The sequence below is a fragment of the Chiloscyllium plagiosum genome, unplaced genomic scaffold (genome assembly GCF_037043375.1).
Source record: "Chiloscyllium plagiosum isolate Xiang-an unplaced genomic scaffold, Cpla_swu_hap1 HiC_scaffold_29, whole genome shotgun sequence".
In the NCBI taxonomy this organism is placed as follows: Eukaryota; Metazoa; Chordata; class Chondrichthyes; order Orectolobiformes; family Hemiscylliidae; genus Chiloscyllium; species Chiloscyllium plagiosum.
In genome coordinates, this window is record NW_028270167.1 from 13430382 (window position 1) to 13458329 (window position 27948).

Sequence of the window (27948 nt, forward strand, 5' to 3'; positions counted from 1 at the left end):
TAACACACAATTTCTACTCAAATAATCATCCAATGCCCCCTCTTAAATGCCTCAACTGAACCTGGCGCCACCACATTTCCAGGCAGTGCACGACTCGCAGTGTATTTTTTTTTCCCACACAACATTACCTATTTTGCATATCACTTTAAATTGACGACGGAATGAATGGCTGGAAGGTGGAAGTAAGGTTAAGCTCGGATCTTGTCGAAAAACGGTGTAGGTTCGACGGGGGCCAAATGGCCTGCATTTCTTATGTATTGTAAGTTTTTTTTAAAAACAAATGCAGAATTTAAAAGGAAAGCACTCGCCTAGGTGAGCAGGGTCCGTCAGAATGAAATGTCCCTGAACTGAGTGAGTAACAACGGAATGGATACATTGTAACAATGAATGGTAACATATATGTATGAATGAATGTAGCAATGTGGATGCACAGGCGCAGTGCAGTTGGCCCGGGAGTTGGGGAAGAGTGCCGGCCGCCGGCCCTCCGGGAGCAGCTCCGTGACAAATCCCAGGGGGATGGGGGAAACAGGGCGATCGCTGAACGCTGCCGGGGTCGTGCAGCCGGTAACAGCGGGCCAGGTCAGCCTCGGTCCAGCTACTCACCCCTCCCTGCTCTCTGCGCCTCTCTCCTCCGCTTTGCTCTCCCCTCGGGCCAGCCGGCTGCTCTCTCCCCCGGGAAGGAGGCTCCCGTCCTGCGACTGCCTGCTGGAGGCTGCCCCTCTGCCGCTGGCTCGGTGCCTCAGCTTCGAGGCCATTGCCTGTCAACCGGGACCTATGGTGACCGGCGAGGCTCAGCCCGTCCCTCTTATGGGAAGCAAAGAGGCTCAAAATGCACGCTCGGTGCAGTCGCGTTACAAAAACTGTTGCTGCATCTTCGGAAAACTAAGTGTGATCCCCCTGTTGCAAAATTTCCCAGGCCCCTCCTTGATCACTGAACCACTTACAAAAATAAGTTCTGCTGTCAAAAATACGCGCAGAATACTTAACATCTGCCCATCTCAAATCTTTGTAGATAAATTAGACACTAAAACAGAAATGGCTGGAAAAGCTCAGCCCTGGAGTTCTTTAGGTTTTTAACTTTGTATGTAGTTGTTTTACTCTTGCATTTTCCTTTTACCTGGAGAAAGGAAACTGCATGTCCTATCTTGCATTGTTGTTTCGAAGACTATGCAGCTGGAGCGATTAAATTACCGGAGCATGGTCAGAGACATGCAGCACGGCAATTTCGCTTTTCTGGATGATGAACACATAGTACTACACCGTGTATCTTAAATAGTTCGTCACTTCTGTACACGCTTTCCTGTCAATATAATTGCAGCTCTGTTATAAATATTTACTGTTGTAATTAAGAGCTGTTTCAAATTTACCCGGGATCTCAAAATCATGGCATTGCCTCAAAACTTTAAGACCGACAAAAGTTCATAAAAACAGTACGGTCTAAGTGATCGATTCTAATCATTTTACATGTTTCCCCTCTGTGCAGTACCCTTTTAATTGCAGCCAACTTGGTGTTGCCTGCATCCTGAAAAAGCATGGGCTCTGTGCCGTCAACTATAATCACTTTTTTAAAAAGTGACATCTGCAGCAACCTCCGCTTTAGAGCCTACACGGATGCCGATGGGCCGATTGGACTTCTTCTGTGCCATCAAAATTCTGTTATTCAAGTGCCCTTTACTTTCCCAGGTCTGAGCTAACATATCTATTTCAGAAGTATTTTTTCTTCCACATCTCGTATAATGCATTAATTGCTGTATTTAGTTGCCTTCTAAAAGTACCGCTAGAATCTAAATACCTTCAACTTCTGTAAGAATTTCTGTTCAAAATCAGGTCTGATATTTTTCTCAAAACACTCTTATTAAATTCATTCAACAAAACCTTTCTCCTATAAATGTTCTGAAATTGTCTACTAACATGCTCTGCACAATTTCGCTGCCTTTTGTTTTCCTTCATAGCCTTTTTCAAAGATGGGTTTAGTATTAACTACTGTCTAGTTGTCCAGCACCATTCAGAATTCCCTCCAAAATGAAGAGGGTCATGTCCAGATTCACAAGTGTGAAGCCCTCCTATCCCTACTAATTTGTATTCCTTTACGCTCCTTGGCAGTGTCATAGAGTCATAGAGCTGTACAGCATGGTAACAGACCCTTCGATCCAACTCATCCATGCCAATCAGATATCCTAAATTAATTTTGTCTCATTTGCCAGCATTTGGCCTATATCCCTCTAAACTTTTCCTATACATGTACTCATCCACAGTGATCACACTGTCTCAAATTCCTACTTCTTTGTACATGCAGCACCAACAATCACCTCATTCCCCTGGTCCCTCCAAACCAAGTTTCTGTCATGCAGAGGCTGTTCCTAATCTCCTCCAAGAACATCACTCTGGCCCTCTATGCCTCACCTCCTAAATTATTGATTTCCTGCAGGACCCCTGCTCCTGAATCAGTCATCACATTATTAATGTATGCTACTTTAGACTTCCTTAATTTGATCTCAATATCTATACCCGTTTAGGGTGACAGACTCAACACCCTCATTCTGAACATTGATTCTGTACAAAATTATTTCCTTATCTTTGTAAAAGATACCCTCTCCCCTTCATTCTGTCACAAATAACACCCAGAGAACAGGAAGTGATGTACATAAATACAAGCAGTTAGCTGTTAACTTTAGAGGGAGATGGAACATGCTGAATCTGTAATGTGAAGTTCAACTGATTCTATTAACTTTTAAGAACTGGCATGAAGTTTGAGTAAGGAGAAAATGAGGACTGCAGATGCTGGAGATCAGAGCTTAAAAATGTGTTGATGGAAAAGCGCAGCAGGTCAGGCAGCATCAAAGGAACAGGAGAATTGACGTTTCAAGCATAAGCCCTTCTTCTGATGAAGTTTGAGTAATCAAACTCTATGATCTTTAATTCCTGAGGCCTGACTATCTTGATTCCAAGTCAGTAACGTGATAAATATGGTGTAACTGTCCTATTGTTAAAGGAACTGAATGAGTGAAAACCTGCAAGTTGGGGTTCTAGTTAAAATTGTTAAGTTTGTACCAAACATGCCATGTGGGCGGGTTGCTTGGAAACCAAGTATCTGGTGATGAAGTTATTATCTCACTAGTCATGTAAGGGCTGAAGAACAGAACGAGCTGTGCAACATGTTCAAAACAAAAAGCTGCCAAGAGACAACAGGTCAAACAGTAAACGTCAAGAAGGCAGGTTCTACCAGTCTGGATCCAATCGTGTGGGTAGCAAGCACTGAGTGTGTGGACAGACATGTTAGCAAGCTATTCCAGGAACAGATTAAAGTGTTAATGTATTAAAACATACAGCCCAGAGGACACTAAACCATGGAGTCTGCGCACCTCTTGATTAGATCAAAGCAAAACTAATTCCAATGCCATGGATTTTTTTTCACTTCAAATATTTATCTAGCGCTTTCTGTAGAATATGCAATGGCCTCTGCTTCAACTAGCTTTCGAAGTTAGTGCCTCCAAATAAACCTGTCGGACTATAACCTGGTACTGTGATTTTTAACAAGCTAAAGCTTCAACAGCTCTCTGGGTAAAAGAGATGTCACCTAACTGCTCTCCTCACTACCACTTCCATTATCTGCATGTACATTGTTGCTTCAATGCATAACATGCACTCAAGCTTTTTAAAAATTTCCTCTGCAACAAAATCCTTTTGCATTGCTTTATCTTGTGTTGCAATTGATCACTCTGGTCATCTGTCACCACACTAAAAGTCAAACTATATTCTAAAAGGTTATATGATTCAGTTAATCAGTGAGCTATTTGTAACAGGGAGTTATTCTCGATACTACGACAGTTTGTGACATATCCTGTTGTTTGTGTGAAATTTTTAATCTTGTTCACCTGAACTGTGAAAGACATTTAGCAGTACAGTGAAGGATTTGAAAACCAATTTTGGGTTACATTTGGACAGCACTTTGAATTAATTAACACAAACATGGCACATTACTGGGGTGGGGTTAGTTAAAATGAAAGAAGTTTGAGGTGATGAATTAATGGACCAATAAGCATATTGTAAACAATGGTGTTTTATTGTTCAAATTGTAAAATCATTTATATCAACAGTTCAGTAAGCATAATGCCAATCATGCACTGCATGAGACAAAAATACACATTTCTAATATGGGTCCAAGTACTCATTTTTATCTAAGAGTTACTTGAAAATGTTTCTGCAGTTCGACTCTAAGATGCAGTTGCATTTCCAATGCTTGCTGATAAGACAATGCTTTGTCACATGACTGGTACATTAGCCTATAACAGTAGCTCATACGTTTGGATTGAGTGTGCAAGAAACTGTCAATCAGCTTCATTTCTTTCACTGATTCCCTGGTTACCCGCCTTACAAGTGCATGGAGCTCCAATTCCTCTGGTTTCCCATTCTCATTGACCCAGAAGCTGATGTCATGTGAATATGTGGGTGGGTAGAGCGAGAACTCAGAAAACGGTTTGAATTCGGTTGCATTAATCTGGTCTAGGAAGCGTTCATCAAATGTCCATAGCATCCTCCAGTCGTTTATGTGGTACAGCACCATGGACAGCAGGTCAAGATTTATTGACATAACGCAGTTATTTAATTCACTGTCCTGTTTATTAGGAATGCAAACCAATTTTGCGACAGTTAGATCAGTAAATTCTGGGTGTTCCATCTGTCGAAAATGAATATTCCAGCTTTTCCCACTGCCCTCTTCTTCAAAAGTGATCGAATTTAAGGTCTTATCTATAGAGGCCACGGTGCCTGATGCTGACTTAATGAGGAATGAAATAGCCCTCTCCACAGAGCACATAAATAGACTTAAAAAATCTGCATTCTTTTTGAAAGCACTACACAAAATCATCTCATGGAATACTGGCATAGTTTGTGATGTAATCAGACACTTCCTGAAAACAGTGCCACTGAGTGCATAAATTACTTCAACTCTGAAGTCCGTTTTTTGCAAAATATCTGCAACATATCCTGTCAGGGTAGGCCGAAGACAGTAGCTCCTGCAATCTTCACTTGAGCCAGGGATGCCAAACTGTTTCAAGATTGCGTAGTCCACAATCTGTCCCCTCTTGTTTCCAAAGATCTGCGTAGGAACATCAGAGCACTGCAGTTCAGCATTGTCAATATTTCTCAATCCATCCTCTTGAAGTTTGGAACAGCTCACCCAATAAAGTTCAGCTTGACAAACTTCAGATCCTACACCGGCACCATCAGGCTGAAGGTATTGTTTTGACAGCAGAGGAAAGTTGTCCTCCAGTTCCTGTAGATTCACTGCATCTGCAATCTGCTTTCTCAACAACTCATCAATTTTCTTTACGGGATGGTGTGAACCTTCCTGAAGAAAATTCCTGCAATGACCAAAACCTCCATTAGACCAATTTTATATAAGGTATGCATTTCTCCAGTTCTCAAACAAGGGGGTATGAGGAGGGTGGATTGGCCAACAGCAAGTAACTCGTCTCCTTCCACAGCACCTTCCAAACAGGCAACCTGACACACAAGTCACTCATCCTGGAAATATATCACACTTCCTTCAGTGTTGCTGGGTCAAAACCTGAAATTCCCTTCCTAATATAAACCCTGGGGTGAGGGAGTCCAGAACTAGAGGGCATAGGTTTAGGGTGAGAGGGGAAAGATATACAAGAGACCTAAGGGGCAACTTTTTCACGCAGAGGGTGGTATGTGTATGGAATGAGTTGCCAGAGGATGTGGTGGAGGCTGGTACAATTGCAACATTTAAGAGGCATTTGGATGGGTATATGAATAGGAAGGGTTTGGAGGGATATGGGCCTAGTGCTGGCAGATGGGACTAGATTAGATTGGGATATGTGGTCAGCATAGACAGCTTGGACTGAAGGGTCTGTTTCCATGCTGTACAACTCTATGAATGTACCTACACTTCATAGATTTCAGTAGTTTGAGAAGACAGCTCAGCACCACCTTCTCTAAGTCTTTTTGGATTGGGTAATAAATACTAGCTTAGCCTGCAATGCTCATATCCCCTTCAACAATATTTTTTTAAGTCTCTTATGGCCAGATCATGGGTCATTCTTCATATAGTGGACATTGGATCTCTCAAAGCAGCTTCTAAAGCATAGTAGTCAATTAACTGTGACACCAGAAGCTCTAAAAGCTCCTGTCCATCTTAAGAAATTGGAAGGCATTCAAGCATCTAAAGACATAAAGATCATCCAATAATCTGGTTTAAAGCGAAAGACACTTTCTCTGGCATGAAATTAGAGATCTTTGAAACAGCTGTAAGTTTGAGGTACGTATGCCCAAGGTGAGTACTTTGTCCTTCTCTTGGTTTTACCCTCCTCCACCTCCAGTCACAGTCTTTGAAGCCAATAGAGTTGAATACTGCCACCTTTCTAGGGATATCAAAATAATGTTCCTTAAAATAGGAAGGCAGCATGAATGGGACGCAAATTACCAAGCGAAGGGTTCAGCCAAAATAAAATATTACCACTAAGCAAAACACTGGGATGCCAGATATCAAATGAAAACAAAAACAAAAATGTTGGAAATACTCAGTAGTCAAGCAATGTCTGTGGAGTGTCAACATTTCAGGGCAATGACCTTTCACCAGAATTTTAAAAAGGGTAGTTTTTAGTTTGGTGGCAGAAAAGTATTTGAGTCAGATAGTTGTCGTGTCAAGAATCACTGAAGTACCACATAAGCTGGCATCTCAGTGCAGCACTGCTTTAATACTGTACAGTTGGAGGAGCTGTCTCTCTGTTCAACCATTAAACTGAGTGCCCATTTGGCCCCTCTGCTAAATGTAAAATGTCACATGATACTTTTATTTTAAGTGGCATGGGGGGGGGGGGGGCGGGGGGGGAGTTGTTCCTGGTATCCAAGCCAATATTATTCCTCAGCCACCATTATTTATACAGATCATGTATACCTGCATCACAGTGGTAACTCATCTGGACAAAATGTCCAGAGCTAAAGCTCCAATGATATGGGTTTAAATCCCACCTTAGCAAATGATGAAACTTGAATTTAATAAAATCTGGAATTAAAAAGCTGGTTTAATGACAACAGTGTAACCTCTGCGATTTGTTATAAAAATCCATCTGGTTCACTGACGTCCTTTTAGGGAACAAAATATGCCATCCTTACCTGGTCTGGCTTACATGTGACTCCAGACCCACAACAATGCAGTTGACTTTTCATAACTCTCTAAATTAGCCAAGGAAGCCATTCAATTTGAGGATAATTAGGGATGGGTAACAAATGCCGGCCTTGCCAACAATGCCCACACATTCCATGCTAGAATAAAAAACAAAATCTTATCGCTGTTCATGTGACCTTCAAGTGTGGAATTTGATCACACATTCCCTGAAGTGGGTATGAAATATGCACCATTTTGTACTTTAATGCCTTTTGGATTACAACCTCCTTTTTATGTGTGTTTGATAGTTATGATAGATGAAAGGTTAATTCCAAATGAATACTTAGGACATATGCCATTTGTAATTGGAATTGAATTTAAGTCACACTGTAATATAAATTGTCAGTGTGAATTGCAAAAGAAGGTGAGATGCCCACACTGTTACCAATGGTGATCAAAGGATAGGCTTTGAAATGAACAGTTGACTTTACAGCTAAAACTGAATGTGTATAAAAGTAACTAAGTGGATAAATGGTCAAACAGGAAAAGGTCAACAATATTTAGGTTTTCAGGACATTTGTTTTTGAGTTCTGATCATGGGACATTTGTCGTTTTGAGAAATGTTCAAACTACTACAGCAATATTCGAATCCAGCAAGAGTACTGGGGAAAGAAATTTTTTTTAAAACTCATTTGAAGGTGCTCTTTGCACAGATTTTAAAAAAGACAGACAGAAGAAACACCTGTGCTCTTAGTGCAGTGGAAAGAGAGAAACATCTTAAGTAGAATTACACCAGTCTGCATCTGTTAAGTGTCGCTTAAGTTCCCTTGATACAATGTTATTTGGACAATTTATTAAGAGTCTCCTCTCCTAAATGTATTGTCTAGTCTCAAAACTTCTTACAATTAGGACACTGGCTACACTTTTAAAGTAATTCATTGGTTCTGAATCGTATATGCATCTCAAATGATCTCTCTCACTCCAACTTTAATCTAACAATCACAGTCCAGGCTCAGAGTAAAGCAAAGTCCATTTAGTTGAAATAGTAGAAGATTATGAAGTACTGTATACCAGCAAGACTGCTGTCTTCCAGAAGAAAATGACCTGGAATCAGGGGAGCTCTCTGATCATAATCACACCTTTTTGGGACAGACACATTATCATCACTCACTATTTGAACAACATCCAACATAAAATCATAATAATGAAGTTAAGATTAGTGATTATTCTTGGGAACAATACTTAAATAAAAAGAGGAAGTGAAGGTACAGTGTACCAAGAAAATGACAGCATATATAAATTGGACATTTAAAATGAATGCTTTGAATCCTTCTAACACATTTGTTCAATGTTTGCACAATGCTTTTCCACGGCCTCTCTTGTATTACATTTAAAAAAGAAAATAAATTATGTTACAATGAATGTTGATAAAATATGGCAGAGCTGAATAGATTCTTGATAAGGAAGGGGTTAACAGGTTATCAGGAGTAGGCAGAATGTGGAGTAATTCGACCAACCATGAGTGGCTCAAGTAGCCAAGTGACCTCGTAATGCTTCTAATTGGTATACTTCTATCATTTTATGATTAGATTAAAGTGAACAAAAAACCAGTACGATAGTATAGATAACATCTGAAATATATATCTGTTTGGAGCAAGCCATAAGACTGTCATACCCTCTCAGGAAATTATCTATTTAAGGTTTTTGAGCTCTTTGTGCTTATTCCATCTCGAGTCAACATAACACATTTTAGACCAAAATGAAATAAAGAAATAGTGTGACATTTGAGTCAAAGCTTTTCATCTCCGACTGCTTAATGTAAGTAATTCCAGCCTTGTGGACCAACTTAAACTTGAAATATGGTGGAGATTTGAAACACAAACAGAAAGTGCAGAAAAAAACTCAACAGCTCAACCAGAGAGAAACAGAATAAACTTAAAGTTTTTTTTTGTGAATTGCTGTTGAGTTTTTTGTTTTTATTGTGGGTGAATTGCCCTCTATTATTTTAATGGGAGAATTACCCTATCTGTATTGTTAAGAATGCACAGCAGAGCTTTGCGAGTTAATGTCCTTTGGTCTTAATAATGTCACCATCTCAGTAAATATTTTAACAATAACACAGCTGGCACTGTTAGGCAGTGTCTGATAAGCTATATTTTGGTGCCTTGTAATTCTCTTACTCCACCTGTTAATCTTTTCAACAAGTTCCTCAGGGATATGGCAGAACAAGCGCTCACTCCCAATAATGGTTTCCATGACAACTGGCTTCATCTCGCTGAAGGGGAGGCTTCTCGTGAACACGTGAGTCAGAGCTTGGTCAACATGGAAAGGCTTATCTTGACTCCTGGAATATATTTTAAAAATCAATTTAACACCTTCAATAAAGGAAAGAGTGTAATCGAAGCAATTTGAGAAATTTGCACCTGAATGGGAACTTCAAAGACAACACTTTGGCAGCACAGCAGGAAATTGGTGAGATTTTGATTCATTCACAGGATGTGATTGGTGCTGGCTGAGCCAGTATTTATTACCCATCCTGAATTGCCCACTGCAGTCAGTGAGATGTAGGTACATCCACAGTGCAGTTAGGAAGGGAGTTCCAGCATTTTGATCCAGTGAAAGAGAGAGAACGGCGATTATATTTACAAGTAAGGATGGTGTGTGGCTTGGAGAGGAACTTACATTTGGTGACACTCCCATGCACCTGCTGCCCTTGTTCTTCGAGGTGATAGAGGTCCAATTTATGGAAGAAGCCTTTGTGTTTTGCTATAGTGCATCTTGTAGATTATGAACACTGCCGCTAGTGTGAATTGGTAGTGGAGAGAATAACTGCTGAAGGTGTTAGTTAGAGTTCCAGTCAATTGGGCTGCTTTATCCTAGATGGTTGGACTCTCTCGTTGGAGAGGGTCATAGAGTCATGGAAATATACAGCACGGAAACAGACCCTTCAGTCCAACTAGTCCATGCTGACCAGATATCCCAACCTAATCTAGTCCCATTTGCCAACACTTGGCCCATATCCCCCTAAACCCTTCCTGTTCATTTACCCACCAAATGCTTTTTAAATGCTGTAATTATACCAGTGTTCATCACTTCCTCTGGCAGCTCATTCCATAAATGCACCACCCTCTGTGTCAAAAGTTGCCCCTTAGGTCCCTTTTATATCTCTTATTTCCTCTCCCCCCCACACTAAACATATGCCCTCTAGTTCTGGGTTCCCCACCCCAGGGAAAAGATCTTGTCTATTTACTGTATCCAGGGTCATTCCAGGGACTTACTAGTGAGGCATGAATATTACCTGCTTTTATCAACTCAAGCCTAAATCCTGTTCGGGTCTTGCTACATTTGAATATGGACTTCTTCAGTATCTGAGGAGTTGGGAATGGCACTGAACAATGTATAGTCATTAGCAAACATTCCCACTTCTGACCTGATGATAAAGGGAAGGCCATTGATAAAGAAGCTGAAGATTGTGGGCCTAGGACTCTAATCTGAAGAACTCCCCACTATTGACTGTTGTGGTATTGTCCCTACATCTGGACCAGAAGGTCTGAATTCAAGTCCCACCTGCTCCAAAAGTGTGTAATAACATGTCTGAAGTTGGTAGGTTCAAAGTACCTACCATGTGGAACTCCTGCAGAGATGTCCTAGGGCTGAGACGACTAACCTCAAACAACCACAAACATCCTCCTTTTTGTGCTATATATGACTCTAATCAGCAGAGAATATCTCCCAATTCCCATTGACTCCAGTTTCAGTTGAAGTCCTCGATGCCACACTTGATCAAAAGCTGACTTGATGTTGAGAGCAGTCACCCTCACTACCCCTCTCAAGTGCACCTCATTTGTCCATGTTTGGGCCAAAAACCTAATGAATTAGGATCGAAGTGGGCCTACAGGAACCCAGACTGGTTAGTGATCAGATTATTGTTGAGTAAGTGCCACTGGATAGCACTGTAAATGACCCCTTTCATCACTGCTGCTGATTGTTTTATTACTCTGTTCTCAATGATTGGTCAGGTCAGATTTGTCCTACTTTTTGTGAACAGGATGTATTTCATTAATGTATTAAAATGAACAACATTTTCTGAAGATGTCTGCTCCAGGACCTATACTTCATTTTCCAGACATCAGGAGGAAAGGAAAATGGCATGCAGATCCAACTACATGAAAAATATGTTGCGAATTGCATGAATCCTGCTAGTAACCTACCTATATCCAGTGCTGGTGTAGCCATAATACTGTGAGCAGTCAAACATCTGCACTTTACTTAAAATGAACCCAGCTCTTGCAGCCATAGCAACGATTTGCCAGCTGTTATGCCATGCTCTCATTGGCTGATCAGCAGCAGTCCCTCCCTGTCCCTTACACAGGGTAACATGAACATCACCTTTGGCAGTCAGAACATCGGCGCAACTGAAAAGAAAGCCACAATGGCATTATTCCTGTTATCAGCAGAGTGAATAATATTAAGCTGAGGATGGTGCAAAGAAGCAGGAAGCTAAATGTCCACAGCTCCCGCTGAACTACTTTGCAGCCAGTGAAACACTGAGTACAGAAGTGGACATTGTCAACTTCCACACGTAATTTCAGAACTCACCTCAGAAAAAAATTAGCCAGCAGCTCTCTGTTCTTCTTCACGCCAGCCTTTCTGCCACAGTGCGGGAAATTGAAGATAATCCTGTCAAACTGCCTACTTTTCAAGCAGGGACATTCCTGGAGCTTGGTGCAATCCACTTGAAAGTAGACTTCTGCTCCTGAAGGACAATAGCCAAGGATTAAGAAGCTATTGCTAATAATTTCCGTATGGTATGTGGCAGATTTAGAGCATCACAAAAAGCCGTTTCATCACTATCCAAATTGGAAACGATATGTTTGCCCAGAACATATCATTAAAGTACAAAACTGAACATCACAAATATGCCATTTTATACAGCACCCAGCTCTAAGTTTACAACCTATAAGTATATTAAATTAGCAGAACAGTCAGGTGACAGTCACTGTTCTGGCCTTGCATGCCACCTCTGGTAGGATGTTCCAATATGAGATGTGCTCCCACTTGTCACAGGTTCCCAGCAACAGCTGTAACTTCAGCTACAGAGCCAACATGTAGTTCACCACAAGTAACTCAGAGATACTTCAAAAACGTTCTAAAATCTTTTTATTTTTTTTACTTACTCAATGTAACATGCTGGAATTTGAAGTTTAAATAATGACAAACACTGATCTGTTTGTTATGTTTAAATGAATGGCACTAAAACTACTATTTTAAACTCAACAATGTCCTATTTCCGCAACTGTCAGCAGAAATGTCCAAGCATTTTGATTGTCCCTGTGTTGGTATGTGTTTCAGTGATGAAATAAAGATCAAATCCTTCTTGAGACTCACTTAACCACTAGGTTGTCTGAGAATTAGAGCAATGTTAGATGGTCCACCAACCAAACTACAATATCCATATTTTTAACCAACCTTGTCAGACATGTTATTACACATGTCTCGGGTAGCTGAGACTTGAACCTGGGCTTCCTAGCCCAGACAATATGGACACTACCACTTCATCACCAGAGCACCAACCTGCATTTTTTTAAAAAAAATTAACTTTTTTTTTCTAATCAACTTATTCAGAGATGTTATTTCACATCTCTGGAGCAGGTGGGACTTGAACCTGGGCATCACGGTCCAGGGCCCAGGATAGGGACACTACCACTGTACCACAAGTGCCCCAACCTGCAATGTATTCTGCTGGTGAATGAAAGGAGGCAGCTGTGAGTGAATCAATTTAAGTAGGAAAACGTATGAGCCCATTTAGTCTGGTGGAATTATACAGTGGTAATATCCCTAACTTTTGAGCAAGGAGGGCTGTAGGTTCATGTCTCACCTGCTCCAAATGGGTGTGCTAAAATCTCAGATATGAATGTGACAAAAATGACAGATCTAAATGAAGGCATCACAATAAAACTCAAGGTACATAGAATTCTCAATCCATCAGCTAAAAACCGAACATCTCTTTTACAATCAGATTACGTAAGGTCTTTAAGCTTCATTGGTACAAATATCAAAAACATTCAAATCAAACTGGCCATTGTTTACAACAAGTCTCAATTCTCTGTATGTGGAACCCAGCAGAGAAATAGTCAGTAGTGACAGAAAATGCTGCAAATACTCACCTGGCTGAGCAGTGGAGAGAGAAAAAGAGTTAACATTTCAGATTAATGACCTTTCATCAGAACATTCAAACTGTAACACGTTCTAACCAAATACAGAGGTATGGATGCAAAAGAATGAAAATGATGATAGCAAGAAAGTGTGGTATTAGAAAAAAAAAGAAATGGATGGAGAGGTGGTGCTAGTTACCCCACCAGAATCAATTACAATAGCTTCTGGGCAGTTTCAAAGCTGACATTATTATCGATTTGAATTGGAAATTAGTTCTTTAAGAACTAGAATGGAAGTACGAAGTATTCACTTCCTACTCTTCTGTAGATCCAAAATGAATAACTATCGCTATATTACTTTCCACTTAAGCATCTCTTCTTGTGAAAATTAATTTGGATGAGAGATGCTACCAAACATTAACCAGTCTCTGAATCTGAAGAAGGGTCATATAGGACTCTAAACATTAAACATGTTTCTCTCTCCTCAAACACTGCCAGATCTGCTGAGTTTCTCCAGCACTTTGGAGAAAAAGAATTGGTTGATATAAAAACAAAGTTGTTACGCGCTTCAATTTTTGTTTCAAATTTAAATTTTTCTTCTATCATACTGCGATCAAAATGACCCCTCTTACCCGTCAGTATTGCCTACTCACCTTTCTCTAACAGTTTGGCAATATTTTTGGTTGTATTTTCATGCTTCGATATTTCCTTTTCACTTTCATAGCAGGTTGCAATGATTTGGGTGTCTCTGTCCACACATTCACACAACGCAGAAGCAAAGGAGAAGTTCCCCTCGGCTACAAGCAAGGTGCTACCTTCTTGTCTCATTTTGTGAAAAAGCTGAGGAGACAATGAACAGTAAACTTTTCAAAAGCCTTCTGTAATAAATTAAAAGCCTTACAAATTCAAACCTGTCTGTCCATCATTAATCAGCCTCCCAAGTTGTAATGGAATCTTTACTTCCCATTCATATCTTTCAGCGGCATTTGGTTTTCAAATCCCCCTACCATCTTTCCAAATTCTCTCAGAATTTTCCTGAGCCTCCCAACCCTGCGCTTCCCTGAAACTCAAAAACTCCTGATTCAATTGCTCTACTACTGGTTGTCCCAGTCACCACGCAGACAGGTCTGTGCACAGCTGCTATGGCCACAAAACGTAAATCATTATGACCTGACACCAATCCGAGTGCACAGACCCTCAGAGCAGTTGCACAGCTGCCCACCTTTGAGGGAATGTTGCTGTTTGATGTAGCTTTAGCTGCTGAGGCCCTACACTGCAGAATTCCCTTCCGAAATCTCTCCAAGCTCTCTTACCCCCACCAAGGTACTCCTTAAAAGGTGCCTTTTTGACACAAGTTTTGGGCACTGCCCCTAATATCTCATTCTATGGCCAGTTTGCACTACATCTGCACATTATTGCCAATGATCAATAGGTCAAGAATGCAATTGTTCAGTCTTTTGAAGATCCAAGGAACAAACCTAAGACCCTAAGTAAAAGTCATCTTTGAATGATGGGGCAGTCAACAATGATAAAGTGCCTTCATACATTTCAAGACTTTATGAGCCAAAATAGGCCCTTCAGCCAATTGAGTTTGTTCTGTTATTTAATGACATCAAAGCTGGTCTGATAATTCTCAACCTTTTCCCCATAATCCTGGATTCCCCATTGATTAAAAATCTGTCTATCACAACCATGAAAAGACTTAATGACCCAGCCTTGACAGCCCTCTGCAGTAAAGAATTCCACTGATTTCCCATCCTCTGAGACAAGAAATTTCTCCTTGTCTTTCATAAATGGATAACCCTTTACTCTGACATTATGCCCTCTGGTCCTAGACTCTCCCACAAGGGGAAACAACCTCTCTGATTCTATCCTGTCAAATAGAGTCATAGAGATGTACAGCATGGAAACAGATCCTTCGGTCCAACCTGTCCATGCTGACCAGATATCCCACCCCAATCTAGTCCCACCTGCCAGCACTTGGTCCATATCCTCCCAAACCCTTACTATTCATATATCCATCCAAATGCCTCTTAAATATTGCAATTGTACCAGCCTCCACCACTTCCTCTGGCAGCTCATTCCACACACGTACCACCCTCCTTGCCTTTCCAAATACATGTACATCCTGTCCCTCAGTATTCCCTCCAACTCTCCTAAGAGTCTTGTATGTTTCAATAGGTTACCTCTGTTTCTTTTAAACGACACTGAATACAGGACCAACCTACTCAACATCTTCAAAGACAGTCCCCTACAATCGACCTATTGACCCTTCTCTGGACGGCATGCAAAGCCAATATGTATTTTCTTAACCAAGGGGATACAGTGAACCGGCTATAAGATCCTAGCTGTTTCATGGGGTGGCACAGTGGCTCTAGCACTGCTGCCTCACAACATCACGGTCCTCGGTTCAATCCTAGCGTTGCGTGACTGTGTTGAATTTGCACATGTCCCCTTGTCTGTGTGGGTCCCCTCCGGGTGCTTCCGTTTTGGTCTCACACTCCAAAGATGTGCAGGCTAAGTGGGTTAGCCATGGAAATTCAGGCTCACAGGGATGGGGTCTGGGTGGGATACTCTTCGGAGGGTTGGCGTGGACTGGATGGGCTGAATGGCCTGCTTCCACGCTGTAGGGACTTACTGTGTAAATGGCACTGCTGAAATGAACGCTGTTGTTGCACAGTGCGGCCGTCAGGCTGGTTAGTGTTGCACATTTCCCAATGCCAGGGCAGCTTGGAGCTCACTCAGATCAGCGGGTGCAACAAAGGTTTCTCATGAAAAAACTGCATCCTCTGCCTTGCCTCAAATGATTGCCCTGTTTTGTGCAGTATGCTGCTTCTGCAAATCCCATCCCGGGCTCCGCACAGCTCCGGAGAATTGCACTTCCCCCTCCCCGGCCCAGCGGCCTGCCCGCTCTCCTCAACCCACCCAGAGCGGGGCGGATGCAGCTTTCAATGCAGCTCCCAGGCCCGCAGCTTCCGCGCTACCAGCGAGAGACAGCCCCAAGCCCAATGCGGGAGCGCTCAGTCCCCAGGATAGCTCTGGGAACCCAGCTCCTGCCCGACTCGCTGCCACCGACCTGCTCGCTGCAAACACAGCGACAGCGGCCTGGTGTGGTGAAGCTACTAAAGAACAAATGCTAAACACACCGCCTTTCTTCCCTTTCTGTCATTTTAAACCAGTTTAATCATATATTTCTTTCCTTTAACACTTCCATCCTGCATGCTAATTATCAATTCTATCATTTCAAGCTCTTGTTAACACCCGGGTCTGGTTAGAATTTTAGGGGAGGGTCTAGGTGGGGATGAGGGAAGGATCCGAGAGGATCTGGATGGAGATTAGGGGAAGATCTGGATGGGGATGAGGAGAGAGTCTGGATGGGGATGAGGGGAGGGTCTGGATGGGGATGAGGGGAGGGTCTGGATGGAGATGAGGAGAGAATCTGGATGGAGATGAGGAGAGAGTCTGGATGGAGATGAGGAGAGAGTCTGGATGGGAATGAGGAGAGAGTCTGGATGGAGATATGGGGAGAGTCTGGATGGGGATGAGGGGAGAGTCTGGATGAGAATGAGGAGAGAGTCTGGATGGAGATGAGGGGAGAGTCTGGATGGGGAAGAGGGGAGAGTCTGGATGGAGATGAGGGGAGGGTCTGGATGGAGATGAGGGGAGAGTCTGGATGGAGATGAGGGGAGGGTCTGGATGGAGATGAGGAGAGAATCTGGATGGAGATGAGGGGAGAGTCTGGATGGAGATGAGGAGAGAGTCTGGATGGGAATGAGGAGAGAGTCTGGATGGAGATATGGGGAGAGTCTGGATGGAGATCAGGGGAGAGTCTGGATGGAGATATGGGGAGAGTCTGGATGGAGATGAGGGGAGGGTCTGGATGGAGATGGGGGAGGGTCTGGATGGAGATGAGGGGAGAGTCTGGATGGAGATGAGGGGAGGATCTGGATGGAGATCAGGAGAGAGTCTGGATGGGGATGAGGGGAGGGTCTGGATGGAGATGAGGGGAGGGTCTGGATGGAGATGAGGGGAGAGTCTGGATGGAGATATGGGGAGAGTCTGGATGGAGATGAGGGGAGGATCTGGATGGCGATGAGGAGAGAGTCTGAATGGGGATGAGTTGAGAGTCTGGATGGAGATCAGGGGAGGGTCTAGATGTGGATCAGGCAGGATCTGGATGGGGATCAGGAGGGGGGGTCACAATGGAGATTGTGGGAGGATCTGGATGGAGATTAGGGTCTTTCCCATGCATCCTATTCAAAAAAGGAGGGAAGGAGAAAGCAGGAAACGACAGACCAATCAGTTTAATATCTGTCATTGGGAAATTGTTAGAATCCATTAAGGAAGTAAGAACAGGACATTTGGAAAGTCAAAATACAATCCATCAGAGTCAGCATGGTTTATGAGCAGTAATCATATATGACTAATTTGCTAGAGTTATTCAAAGATGTAACAAACAAAGTGGATAGTGTGGATCCTATAGATGTAGTATATTTAAAGGTATTTGATAAGGTGCTGCCCAAAAGGTTAATGCACAAAGTAAGATCACTTGGGGTTAGCGGTAATTTATTAGCTTGGTTAGAGGATTGGCTAACCTTCAGAAAGCAGAAAATTGTGATAAATGGCACTTTCTCTGGTTGGCAAGATGCAACTAGTGGGGTGCCACAGGATTCAGGCCTTGGGCTCAACTAGTCACAATCTGTGTTAATGACTTGGATTAAGGCATAGAAAGTACTGTAACCAAATGTGCAGATGACACTAAATTAGGTGGGAAAGGAAGTTGCAATAAAGAAATTAAAAATGTACAATTGGAAAAGGATAAGGTCGGTGAATGGGCCAAAATTTAGCAGATGGGGTTTGACATGAATAATTATAAGGTTACCCATTTTGGTCGGAAGAATAAAAAGACAACTTTTTTTTAATCTAAATGGAGAGAAACTTCAGTGCACTTTGGTGCAGAGGGAACTAAGTGTCCTCACCAAGAATTGCAGCAGTCCAGTATGCAGGTTCAGCAGGTACTAAGGAAGGCAAATGGAAATTTGGCATTCATTGCTAAAGGAATAGAGTGTAGGGAAGAGCAATATAGGAAAACATTGCCACAACTTGAATACTCTGAATTGCTGCAACTGTACAAGGCGTTAATGAGACCACACCTTGCATGCAGTTTTGGTCCCCTTGCTTGAGGAAGGATGTAGTTGCACTGAGTGCAGTTTAAAGGAGGTTGACTAGATTGATTCCAGTGGTGAGAGTTTTGTCTTATGAAGAGAAATTAAGCAATTTAAGCCAATACTCTCTGGAGTTTAGAACAATGAGAGGAGATCTAATTGAGGGATATAAGATGCTAAAGGGGATTGACAAAGTAAACATAGAAAGGATGTGTCCTCTTGTGGAGCAATCTAAAATAAGAGGTTTTAGTTTTAGGATAAGCGGTAGCAAGCATAAAACAGAAGAGGAGAAATCACTTCTCTCGAAGGGTCATGAATCTGTGAAAGTCACTACCCCAGAGGGTGGGGAGTGCCAGGACGTTGAGTAAATTTAAGAAGGAGATAAACAGATCTTTAGTTACTAACAGGATAGAGGGTTATGCAGGGTGGGCAGGAAAATGGAGCTGAGACCAAAATGAGATCAGCCATGTTCATATTGAATGGCAGATCAGGCTTGAGGGGGCAGAATTGTCTACTCCTGCTTCTTATGCTCAATCGTACTGCACAGTTCAATTTTCTCAGCATGAAATCTCTGATCAAATCAAAGTACTATTCACAACAACTGGACAAAAGCCTGGATGCTGCTTTGGGATGAGTATGTCTGACAAATCCTTGCTCTAATGTCAGAGTTTGTTTTGAGAAAGCTGACAGAGATTCACACTGAATACAGCTTGCTGTTTAAGCTAATAGACATGTCAAGGGCATTTGCTAGTGTAATACGTAAACTAGTTTCTACTAAATTTAATGCTTGTGACAGTTCTCTTACCTGAAACTTATAGAAACATGCAGTACAAAATGAAGCCTTTCTGCCCCCGTGCCTGAGTTGGCTGTCTTAAACAGCTATTGTGCTTTCCCTCACCTCCTGATTTTCCTCTGTAATCCTGTCATTTCCTTAACTGATGTAGCCATCTAACTCCCTTTCAAAATTGGTATTGAAACAGCTTCTATCCCCTTTCCAGGTGGTGATTTTTAGATTGCATCAACTCTCTGGAAACTTTCTAAACCCTTTGCAACTCTCCTGAAGTGTGATGATCACAATTGTCCAAAATACTCCAGCTGAAGCCTGAACTATGTTTCATAACATTTCAGCATAATTTCTTTGCTTTAATATTCTATGTTTTTATTTATACAAACTTTATCGATGTTTGAATTGTTTATTTTAGTTCATAATTTTACAGGAAAAATGTTGCGTTACAGCTCACACTGATAGGACAAGGGAATTCTTTTCATTCTCAAAGTCTCAATGACAAATTTTGAAGTCGGATTTACTGAGCACAGCAAAAGCAAAAAAAAAAGCTGCATATGCTGGAAATTAAAAATAAAAACAAAAGTACTGGTAGCATATTAGGCAGCATCTGTGGATAGAAGAATATTTTAAGATTAACCCTCTTTATTGGCCCACAGAGACTGCCTGACCTGCTGAGTATTGCAGCATTTTCTGTCTTCATGATAACTGAAAGTAGGGTAACGGTCCTTTTATGTTTCTACAACTATCAGTATAATAGTAAATCACAGAATGAATCAACGTGTGTTGTAAATTGGATGATCCAGCTGAAAGGAGACTTTGTTTATGGTGTTGTGGAGTCCATAGATCATGTTTATAGGGTTATGGGTGGTTTCACCCCCTTTTCAATTATTTGAAACATCCTTTGTTATGCTTTTGATTGCACTTCAGCCCCATGCTCCTGATTTTTAGGAACTCACTGCAGAGGGGAGTGGGCAAGTCAGAAGACCAACGTATGTTCCTGCTCCTGGGCTCGGTCATGGTGTCCATTAAGGAGAACATGGAGGGGGTCATAGTTGCTGACTGCCTGCCCTTCTTCCATGGCCAAGTTCATCCCCAGACGTCCTTGGAGCGAGAACAGATAGTATCCACCAACACTCTTGATGCTTTTATACAAGGTGGGCACCAGGTTGGGGTGCGGTGAAGTGCATTATGTCCCCTTCCAACTCCATTTTGATTTAGTCTCGTCCTTCTCTCCCTACTTCTCCTTCACCTTTGGTGTCATTGCAATGCCCCAGTGGGCTTTGCATGTAAATTGATTAATAATTAGAAACACAGGTGACTTAGTGGTGGTCAATAACAGTGGAAATTAACATGGGTTAGCATGTTTTCTTACTATCAACAAATTAATGTGTTGATGGGAATAAAAAGTTCCATTGGGCATGAAAGCACTTCTGAATGTAAACAAAAAGGAGACTTTGTGTCCACAATTGGAGTTTCAGTGTGTGACTTGCTTTGCTGGCTCTGTGATGTAATTAACAATGGAATTCGGCATCAGGGCAGTCACTAAGTCCCATTACCAGGGCAACCAACACCTCACACATTGTTGCTCAGGTTAGTTGCAGAGATCTCACTCAGAGAGTTGCTGTGTCCAGATTACAGTCCCTCACACTTCATTATGGCAGCTGATGACCAATTTTTCTCAGAGGAAGACACATGTCCAATAAACCACGGTCCATTGGAACGTTTCGATTCAGGTAACGAGTATAACCCCGATGGAGATAACCGGTATTCTCCACAAACTCTCATAGGAAAATGGTTCGAAGAGAGGATTGGGATAAATGAAATTAGGAAACTGAAGCCTTTGACATCACAGGTAATTAATTTTTTTTAACCTGGCTTCCTTCCTGGTTGGAGACATATTTGTATTGGTTTGATCTGTCATTACTGATACAAATCTTAGAGGAGAAAGTGAGGTCTGCAGATGCTGGAGATCAGAGCTGAAAATGTGTTGCTGGAAAAGTGCAGCAGGTCAGGCAGCATCCAGGGAACAGGAGAATCGACGTTTCGGGCATAAGCCCTTTTCCTGAAGAAGGGCTTATGCCCGAAACGTCAATTCTCCTGTTCCCTGGATGCTGCCTGACCTGCTGCGCTTTTCCAGCAACACATTTTCAGCTCTGATACAAATCTTATGTGATCAAACCTGATGGGTTAGATTGACTTGAGATTTAGTATTTTGAGATCTATCCTGCACTGCTGGGAGAGTGATCCCTTCATCTGTACTGTCTATGATTTTATTGTCTTCATGTAGGTCACTGCCTTACTTAAAGACTGACTATTGACTTGATTTGATTTATTGTCACATGTACCTAAGTACAGTGAAAATCTTTGTTTATGAGCAGCACAGGCAGATCATAGTAAGCAAGGACATACAGATCATAGGGTAAAAAAAAGAACTTGGACAGGGGCATACAGGTTACGCTGCACAGAGTGTGGGGGAGGCAAGATCAACATTAGCACTGTCTGACTCACGGATCCCAGCAAACGCCTTTAGTTACACTGTATTGTACATTATCTTGATCTCCAGGAGAGGTCATTCCATCCTCTCTTCTCTGTCTTGATAACCTGTGACTGATACCAGTGTTACATCATCTGATATTAACATACGCAGTCTCATTGTACAACAGATATTGAGGATTAATCATTCACTTATTTTCTTTGAATTTAAAAAAAGTCCAAAAATATACTGGGAGAGGTGTGAAGTTTTTCATAAAGTAATCAAATCTTTAAATAAAGTTTCCTTTCTGATTTTTTTGGAGAATATATTGTGGGCCTATACTGTCTAAGTTTAGAAAAGTGAGAGGTAATTTAATAGAAATGTGTAAAATTCTAAAGTGGTCTGTTGCAATAGATACTGAGAGGTGGCTTCCTCTGGCTGGCTAGGCTACCCTGAAAAGGAGAAAGGGGAATAGTCTAAGCAGAAGCAGCTGATTATTTGGAATGAAAGGAGAAATATCTTTTCTCGAAACATGAATGTTTTAGTCCAGAGGATTGTGGAGGGTGTAGGGTATATTTAAGGCTGAGCTTTAGTCTCTCAGGGATTCCAGAGTTAAGGGCAGTGAGCATGAGAAAGGAACTGAGGCAGAAGATCAACTCTGATCATTTTGAGTGTCAGAGCAGACTCAAAAGGCTTGCTTCTTCTTCTTAGATCCTGATATTCTTATTTTTCTGAGGTAGCTGTTTCTCAGTGATAGCAGAGTCAGAGGATTGTGTTCAAGTATCAGAAGTCTCAGCTACTACTCTATCGTAGTTCTGATACAGCCCAGGTGAGCAAGCTTCTCAGTTTCTTGGCTGATATTTATCCATTATGGATAGGAAGGCTAAACATAGCGATTGATTCAAGCAGAGACTTAACAGAGTGTGGCAGAGACAGAGAGGACAACCAGCCTTCAACTCAGAGATATACTTATACCTTGAAATGGTTCAGATGTTGCGGTGGTAGTGATGTTGAAGCTGTTAGTATTCAGTATCATTCCTCCACTGAAACTGACAGTACATTTAAGAGACTGCGACGGTTGGATAAGTGAAAATCTAAAAGTCACTCTTTGTGACTGTATGGCAATCCTAAATGTGTGCTGTTGAGATCGTCCCCTACCCTGCAGAAACTTAATCAATGGGAAATCTATTGCCTATAACGTTCCACTTATTCTTAAAACCATTGTGAAAATTAAATCTTATTAAACAAAATGTAACTGGGTTAATATATATTTACTGCCAAACACTCCCAATGGTCGTAAAAGTCAATTATTTACAATATGCAGCTCCTGTTTATTGACCAAAAGGGTCTGCACTTCTTCCTCAGAATGCTGCCTGTCTTTTACCAAGATATCATCATGGTCGACTCACACTGGATCTTCCCACCATCAGGAGTAGAGGCTATCCTCAAGAATCCACACCTCCACCGTCATGGGTTTGAGAATTGGCAGAGGGGAGGACCAGGGCTACGAGCGGGTGACTAAAGTCAGGAATGAGCTGGGTGGGAGGGTCATAGGCTGGATCCTGCCACACGAATTGGCACATAGGGCAGCAGTGGACGTCCAGCTCATGGCTGATACCATCCATTGCCTGAAAACGGCAGTGCTTGGACCTGACACTGTGCACCAGTCGGAGGATTCTCAGGCGTCTGGTGGAATCCTGTCTTTGTGTACCCTTACTCGGACGGAATTTCATGTTGGCCCCATGATCCTGACCCTCCCTCAGGAATCTACATCCCACAACCTGAGCAGCCTCCTGATTACACGGAGTATGTCTTTTTGCCTTCCACAAAGGCAGTTTTTGTACAAGCTGCTGCTGCACACCATCCACCTTCATTCTTAACCTCTACCACCTGGAGACGCCATGGTGAGTTTATTTGCCACTGGATGGCAGGGATCCATAGTGGAGAGCTCTCTACATGGGAATCCTCCTATTTTCCATCGGGAACATGGGTGGAGGGTGCTGCATGGAACTGTCCCGTATAACTGCAGATTGCAACGGTTCACAGACTACCAGCCCAACTGTTTACTTTGCAGCACTAGGAACGCTCTGGGCCATGTATATATTGACTGTGGGGTTTGCACTCCCTTTATAGTTACTTGAAAAGTCTTTTGTTGTGTTTTGATTGCACTTCAGCCCCCTGATCTTTGAGCACCTGGTGCGAAGGGATGTGGGCAGTTCAGAGGACCAGTTATGGGTCTGTTCCTGGGCCTGGTCAGGCTGACTATAAACAGGTCTGGGCAGCGGCTGTGGTGCAGGTCATTTCTGCTACCAGCCTACCCTTATTCGCAGTTATGTTTGACCCTGGGAGAGGGAGCATGCGGTGTCCACCAACATTCTTGATGCCTTTACACAGAGGTGGGGACTGTGGGAGTAGACTGCTTTATTTACAACTCCAATTTCATTTTGGTTTCGTCCCTTTCTTCTCTCCCTATTCCCCACCCTTGCTTTTTTGACATTAGCATTGCCCTTAACAGGTTTTGCTTGTAAATAAACAATTGGCCACGCAGTATTTTTCTGGTGGTGGAAAGAATATATAATAACGTCTATTTACAGCAATGTCTTTTTTCTGTTTCATTATTTATAAATGTATACCACAGGAAATTTGGAAAAATAAATTTTAACAAGCCAATTTTATGTTAATAGAATGTCATATTTTTAAATTATGATTTTTAAAAAGCAGCATATTTTTATAATAACATTTGTTTACCTTTTTTCAACTTCTACCTTGATCCAAATATAATCATTCACTTTGAGGGGAATAGATACATTTAATGGTAGTTGTCATTTAAAGAAATGAAAAAAGACATAAGGGGCAATTTTTTTACACTGAGGGTGGTTTGCATGTGGAATCAATTTCCTGAGGAATTGGTGGATGTGGGTACAATTACAATGTTTAAAAGACATTTGAATTAAGTACACAAATAGGAAAGGTTTACAGGGCCAGGAGCAGGCAGGAGGGACTAGTTTAATTTTAGATTATGTTCAGCATGGACTGGTTGGAGCAAAGGGTCTATTTCCGTGCTGTATGACTCTATGACTCTAAGAAAATGTCTTAATTCAAAGTAAAGGATAAAACACTTTTAACTTTCTACTTTGTTGTCTGTGAGAATACTTCCATGTGATTGACTGTACACAATTGCTTTTACTGCTGCTACTTGCTGAGAGATTTTCTGGATATAATATGTCAGGGGAAAGAACAAGTCCATGCCACAGAAATTGCTAGATCGTTATGGGCACTTGTCTTCTAAGTTAAGGGTAACATGATTATTTGCCAATGGTCAGAATATCCAGACCCATGTTAAAAATGTAGCGACAATGCTTTTTAACTAAAGCAGGAGACTTAATTTCAACTCATTTACTGGAAAGCATCCTGGTCCTCCCAATTAAAAATTGCTCAGTTCATATCACCTAATAAGCTTTTATCACTAAATTCTTACTTAACTGTGTTATTTCTGAGTACATAGTTTAACAGAGCAGACAATTATATTTTGATTGCACAAAAATGATGCTTTCACAGAAGTAGACGATAATAGATAAAGGCAGAAATTTTTATATATTTCATTTCTTTTACTTGCAGTATGAATATTTCTATCGTACAATATATGGGGATTCATATAACAAGGAAGAGAAACGACGTGAATGTAAGTAATAAAGGTTTATAAGGCAAAAATAACAGTTGGTCAAGAAAATACTTTATATCTTGATTGAAGAGATCAGTTTTATGGGTGTTAATTGAAAGGCTGTTGTATTTTGAATTTACAATGCCGATATTTCCAAACTCTTGGATATAAATTTTATCTAATAAGTAACATCAACTTCTATACAATTGTAGAGTGCTTTGGAACAGAAGGGCATGGAATTTGTGAATAATCACTGGAGATGGAAGGAAAGCTGCAAAAGACGAGGGGAATCAGAAGAGAGGATGGTGTGTGCAGGAATTTAACGAAAGGAAACCAGAACCAAAGTAGGTTCAGGATGTGTCAGGAAACAATTTGAAAACAAGGATGTGAAGATGCTTGACATAGTGGGTTAAAAGAAATTAGTGGAACTTAGAGAGGATGGGTGTGATTGGAATGCCTCATGTATTGAACTCGCTTTGCCGCTCATTAAACTTTTGCTAGGACTAAGCCTTTGCAATTAGGTAGGAAAGTTATTTTTTTTATTTCTGTAATATCTAATTGAATTTGTATTTTGCACTTGGCATTAAACTGAATCCACAGTTCAGTTCTGTAGATGGGTTTTCAGTGAAAGAGCAGTTTAATTGACAGCCAGCTGAAACTGGATTCTCTTTAAGTGAGTTAGATTGAGTTAGGATCATCTAAAACTGAACAACTGAGCGTGACCTAACACTTGAATGCAAATTTAGAATAAAGTGCCAGAATTAAGCTCTTTAGGGAGTTAAGCAGAGGAAGCAAAACAGGTATTCTGTTGCTTTTACCTACACATTTTCAGCCTCCAGGAACTGATTATTGCAATGCTACAGAGGAAGAAGCTGGTTAACCAGTGAGTATCTGGTAAGTGGTTAAAGTTTATTTCATTCCTAAGGATCAAAAGAGTAGAGCAACTGGTGCTAAGCTTAATAAAATGTATAAAAATATAATGTGAATACAACAATTCATTAGTTCCTTAAAACCCATTAAGGATGGTTGGGCAAGTGATGCATCCCAGTTACAGCATGTGGGAGTTCCTGGTTTCTGGTTTGATCCACGTTCTGTAGTGTGTGTTTGAAGTTCAAGAAGCTTTGATTCAGACTTTATGAACCAGATGCTCAACTACACACTATTCCATTTCAGGAATGGGGAAACATGAGAACATAAGAAATAGGAGCAAGAGTAGGCCCCCTGGCCCATTGACCCTGCTCCGCCATTCAATAAAATCACAGCTGGACTCTGCGTCACTCACCCACCCACTCACTGTAACCCCTAATTCCTATACAGTGCTTTAAGAACATTCAACAAGGTAGCCTCAACTGCTTCGCTAGGCAGTGAATTCCATAGATTCACAATCCTTTGGGTGAAGAAGTTCCTCCTCAACTCAGTCCTAAATCTGCTCCCCCTTATTCTGAGGCTATGCCTCTTCGTTCTAGCTCCCTGGAAAGTTACCTGGACTCTTTGCACCAGAGACAGTCACCCTTCTTACAGTTGGATCATCTGATCTGGTCCGTGTTTAGGCACAGGAGGATATGACTGAGTGTGGCAGGTCAGGGGATCAAGATAGCAGAAAGGCAGAAACTTCAACCTTTGTAATTGTCCATCGATTGGAGGTTCTTACAGCTTGTCTGGATGAGAGTGAGGATGACAGGGGGTAATAAGCTAACTGACCATATCATCATGTTAATAATAATAGTATAACAGAATAATTACAGCACTTCAATGGTGTGTACAAGGTATTGTAAGCCTTACATCCAGTGGTATATATGTTGTTGCACAGTGATTATGATATACATTGTTGAAAAAAATATGATGAAATCCAGTTTAATGAAAAGAAACATTAAACGTCACTGTGTTTGAAATGATTCTTTTCTCCAGCGTTTGAAACAGAGCCACATGTTTACCCTACACACCAACCAGAATTGGACCCTCCTTATAGCAAGCAATTTCCGAAAACGAGCTACATGATAGACTACGTGGATCCTGCGCTCCTAATGTACCCTCCCTGCCCTCCGGATTTGAACAAGGTGGAGAATGAGCAATTACAATATTGTGGACCCCCGGCTCCATCAGGCACTGATGAGACAGCAGAGCAGAATCAGTTATGTGGTACTTACATCCCTTTAAATCCCACCATTGCGACAGACTTGGAGGCACAGCAAAACCAGCAGCCAGATGTTCCAGAGTTTTGTGGATATCACCTTCCTACAAAAATGCCATTAGGACTGTGCACGGCTAGGTTTTGTGAGCCATGCAAGCCTACAGTCTTAGCTTCTTCAGGACCAGGTTTGGCTGCATGTTGTTCATCCTCCACTCCCTGAATCAGTGATGAACATTCAATGAAGAACCAAAATGAGAAAAACTACAAGAGAATTTTAAAATGACTCTTTGTTTTCTTTTCAGAGTGAATGGAAATGGCTCATTAATAAATAGGGAATGATATACCTGTTGTTCTTCTGTTATGAGATTTGTATAAGGTATGACCAATCTGTGCCTCAGTCCATGACCAGTTGTCAGAAACAAAAAAAACTATATCAAAATGATG

The 27948-nt window shown here is 41.5% G+C and overlaps 3 protein-coding genes across 15 annotated transcripts in view; 1 reads left to right on the forward strand and 2 right to left on the reverse strand.

Moving 5' to 3' along the window:
* The window catches only part of alg9 (ALG9 alpha-1,2-mannosyltransferase), a 263913-nt gene extending 262761 nt beyond the window's left edge, over positions 1-1152 (reverse strand). For 2 of the 7 annotated variants that reach the window (XM_043676654.2, XM_043676652.2), the window contains exon 1: positions 1118-1152. In XM_043676654.2, the coding sequence (XP_043532589.2) occupies positions 1118-1137 (20 nt within the window). In that variant the 5' untranslated portion in view covers positions 1138-1152. Of the gene's footprint in view, positions 1-128; positions 306-603; positions 846-1117 lie in introns of those variants that run through there. The other 5 variants (XR_015751977.1, XM_043676649.2, XM_043676650.2 and 2 more) reach the window with 5 other exon arrangements.
* Positions 218-27924, forward strand: cfap68 (cilia and flagella associated protein 68). 5 transcript variants are annotated; one of them, XR_015751980.1, is made up of 4 exons: positions 218-351; positions 1484-1683; positions 9338-9604; positions 14012-14177. XR_015751980.1 is itself a non-coding variant. In XM_087976388.1 (4 exons), the coding sequence occupies exons 2-4, from the start codon at positions 1612-1614 to the stop codon at positions 27722-27724; spliced, it is 579 nt and encodes a 192-aa protein (XP_087832514.1). In that variant the 5' UTR covers positions 382-579; positions 1484-1611; the 3' UTR covers positions 27725-27924. The 5 variants fall into 5 exon arrangements, 1 of the variants encoding a protein (XP_087832514.1); XR_015751978.1 differs by having other exon boundaries at positions 9338-9433; XM_087976388.1 differs by lacking the exons at positions 218-351; positions 9338-9604; positions 14012-14177 and adding exons at positions 382-579; positions 25331-25394; positions 27282-27924.
* On the reverse strand, positions 4026-16436 carry fdxacb1 (ferredoxin-fold anticodon binding domain containing 1). Of its 3 annotated transcripts, none has more exons than XM_043676658.2 (6): positions 16213-16436; positions 13941-14127; positions 11732-11888; positions 11344-11547; positions 9318-9476; positions 4026-5363 (listed from the first exon to the last, which is right to left on the reverse strand). In XM_043676658.2, exons 2-6 carry the CDS (start codon positions 14113-14115, stop codon positions 4175-4177), a joined length of 1884 nt encoding a protein of 627 aa, XP_043532593.2. In that variant the 5' UTR covers positions 14116-14127; positions 16213-16436; the 3' UTR covers positions 4026-4174. The 3 variants fall into 3 exon arrangements, with proteins under 3 accessions (XP_043532593.2, XP_043532591.2, XP_087832513.1); XM_043676656.2 differs by lacking the exon at positions 16213-16436 and adding an exon at positions 15926-16165; XM_087976387.1 differs by lacking the exons at positions 11344-11547; positions 16213-16436 and adding an exon at positions 15926-16165.
* Positions 27925-27948: the final 24 nt, after the last annotated feature.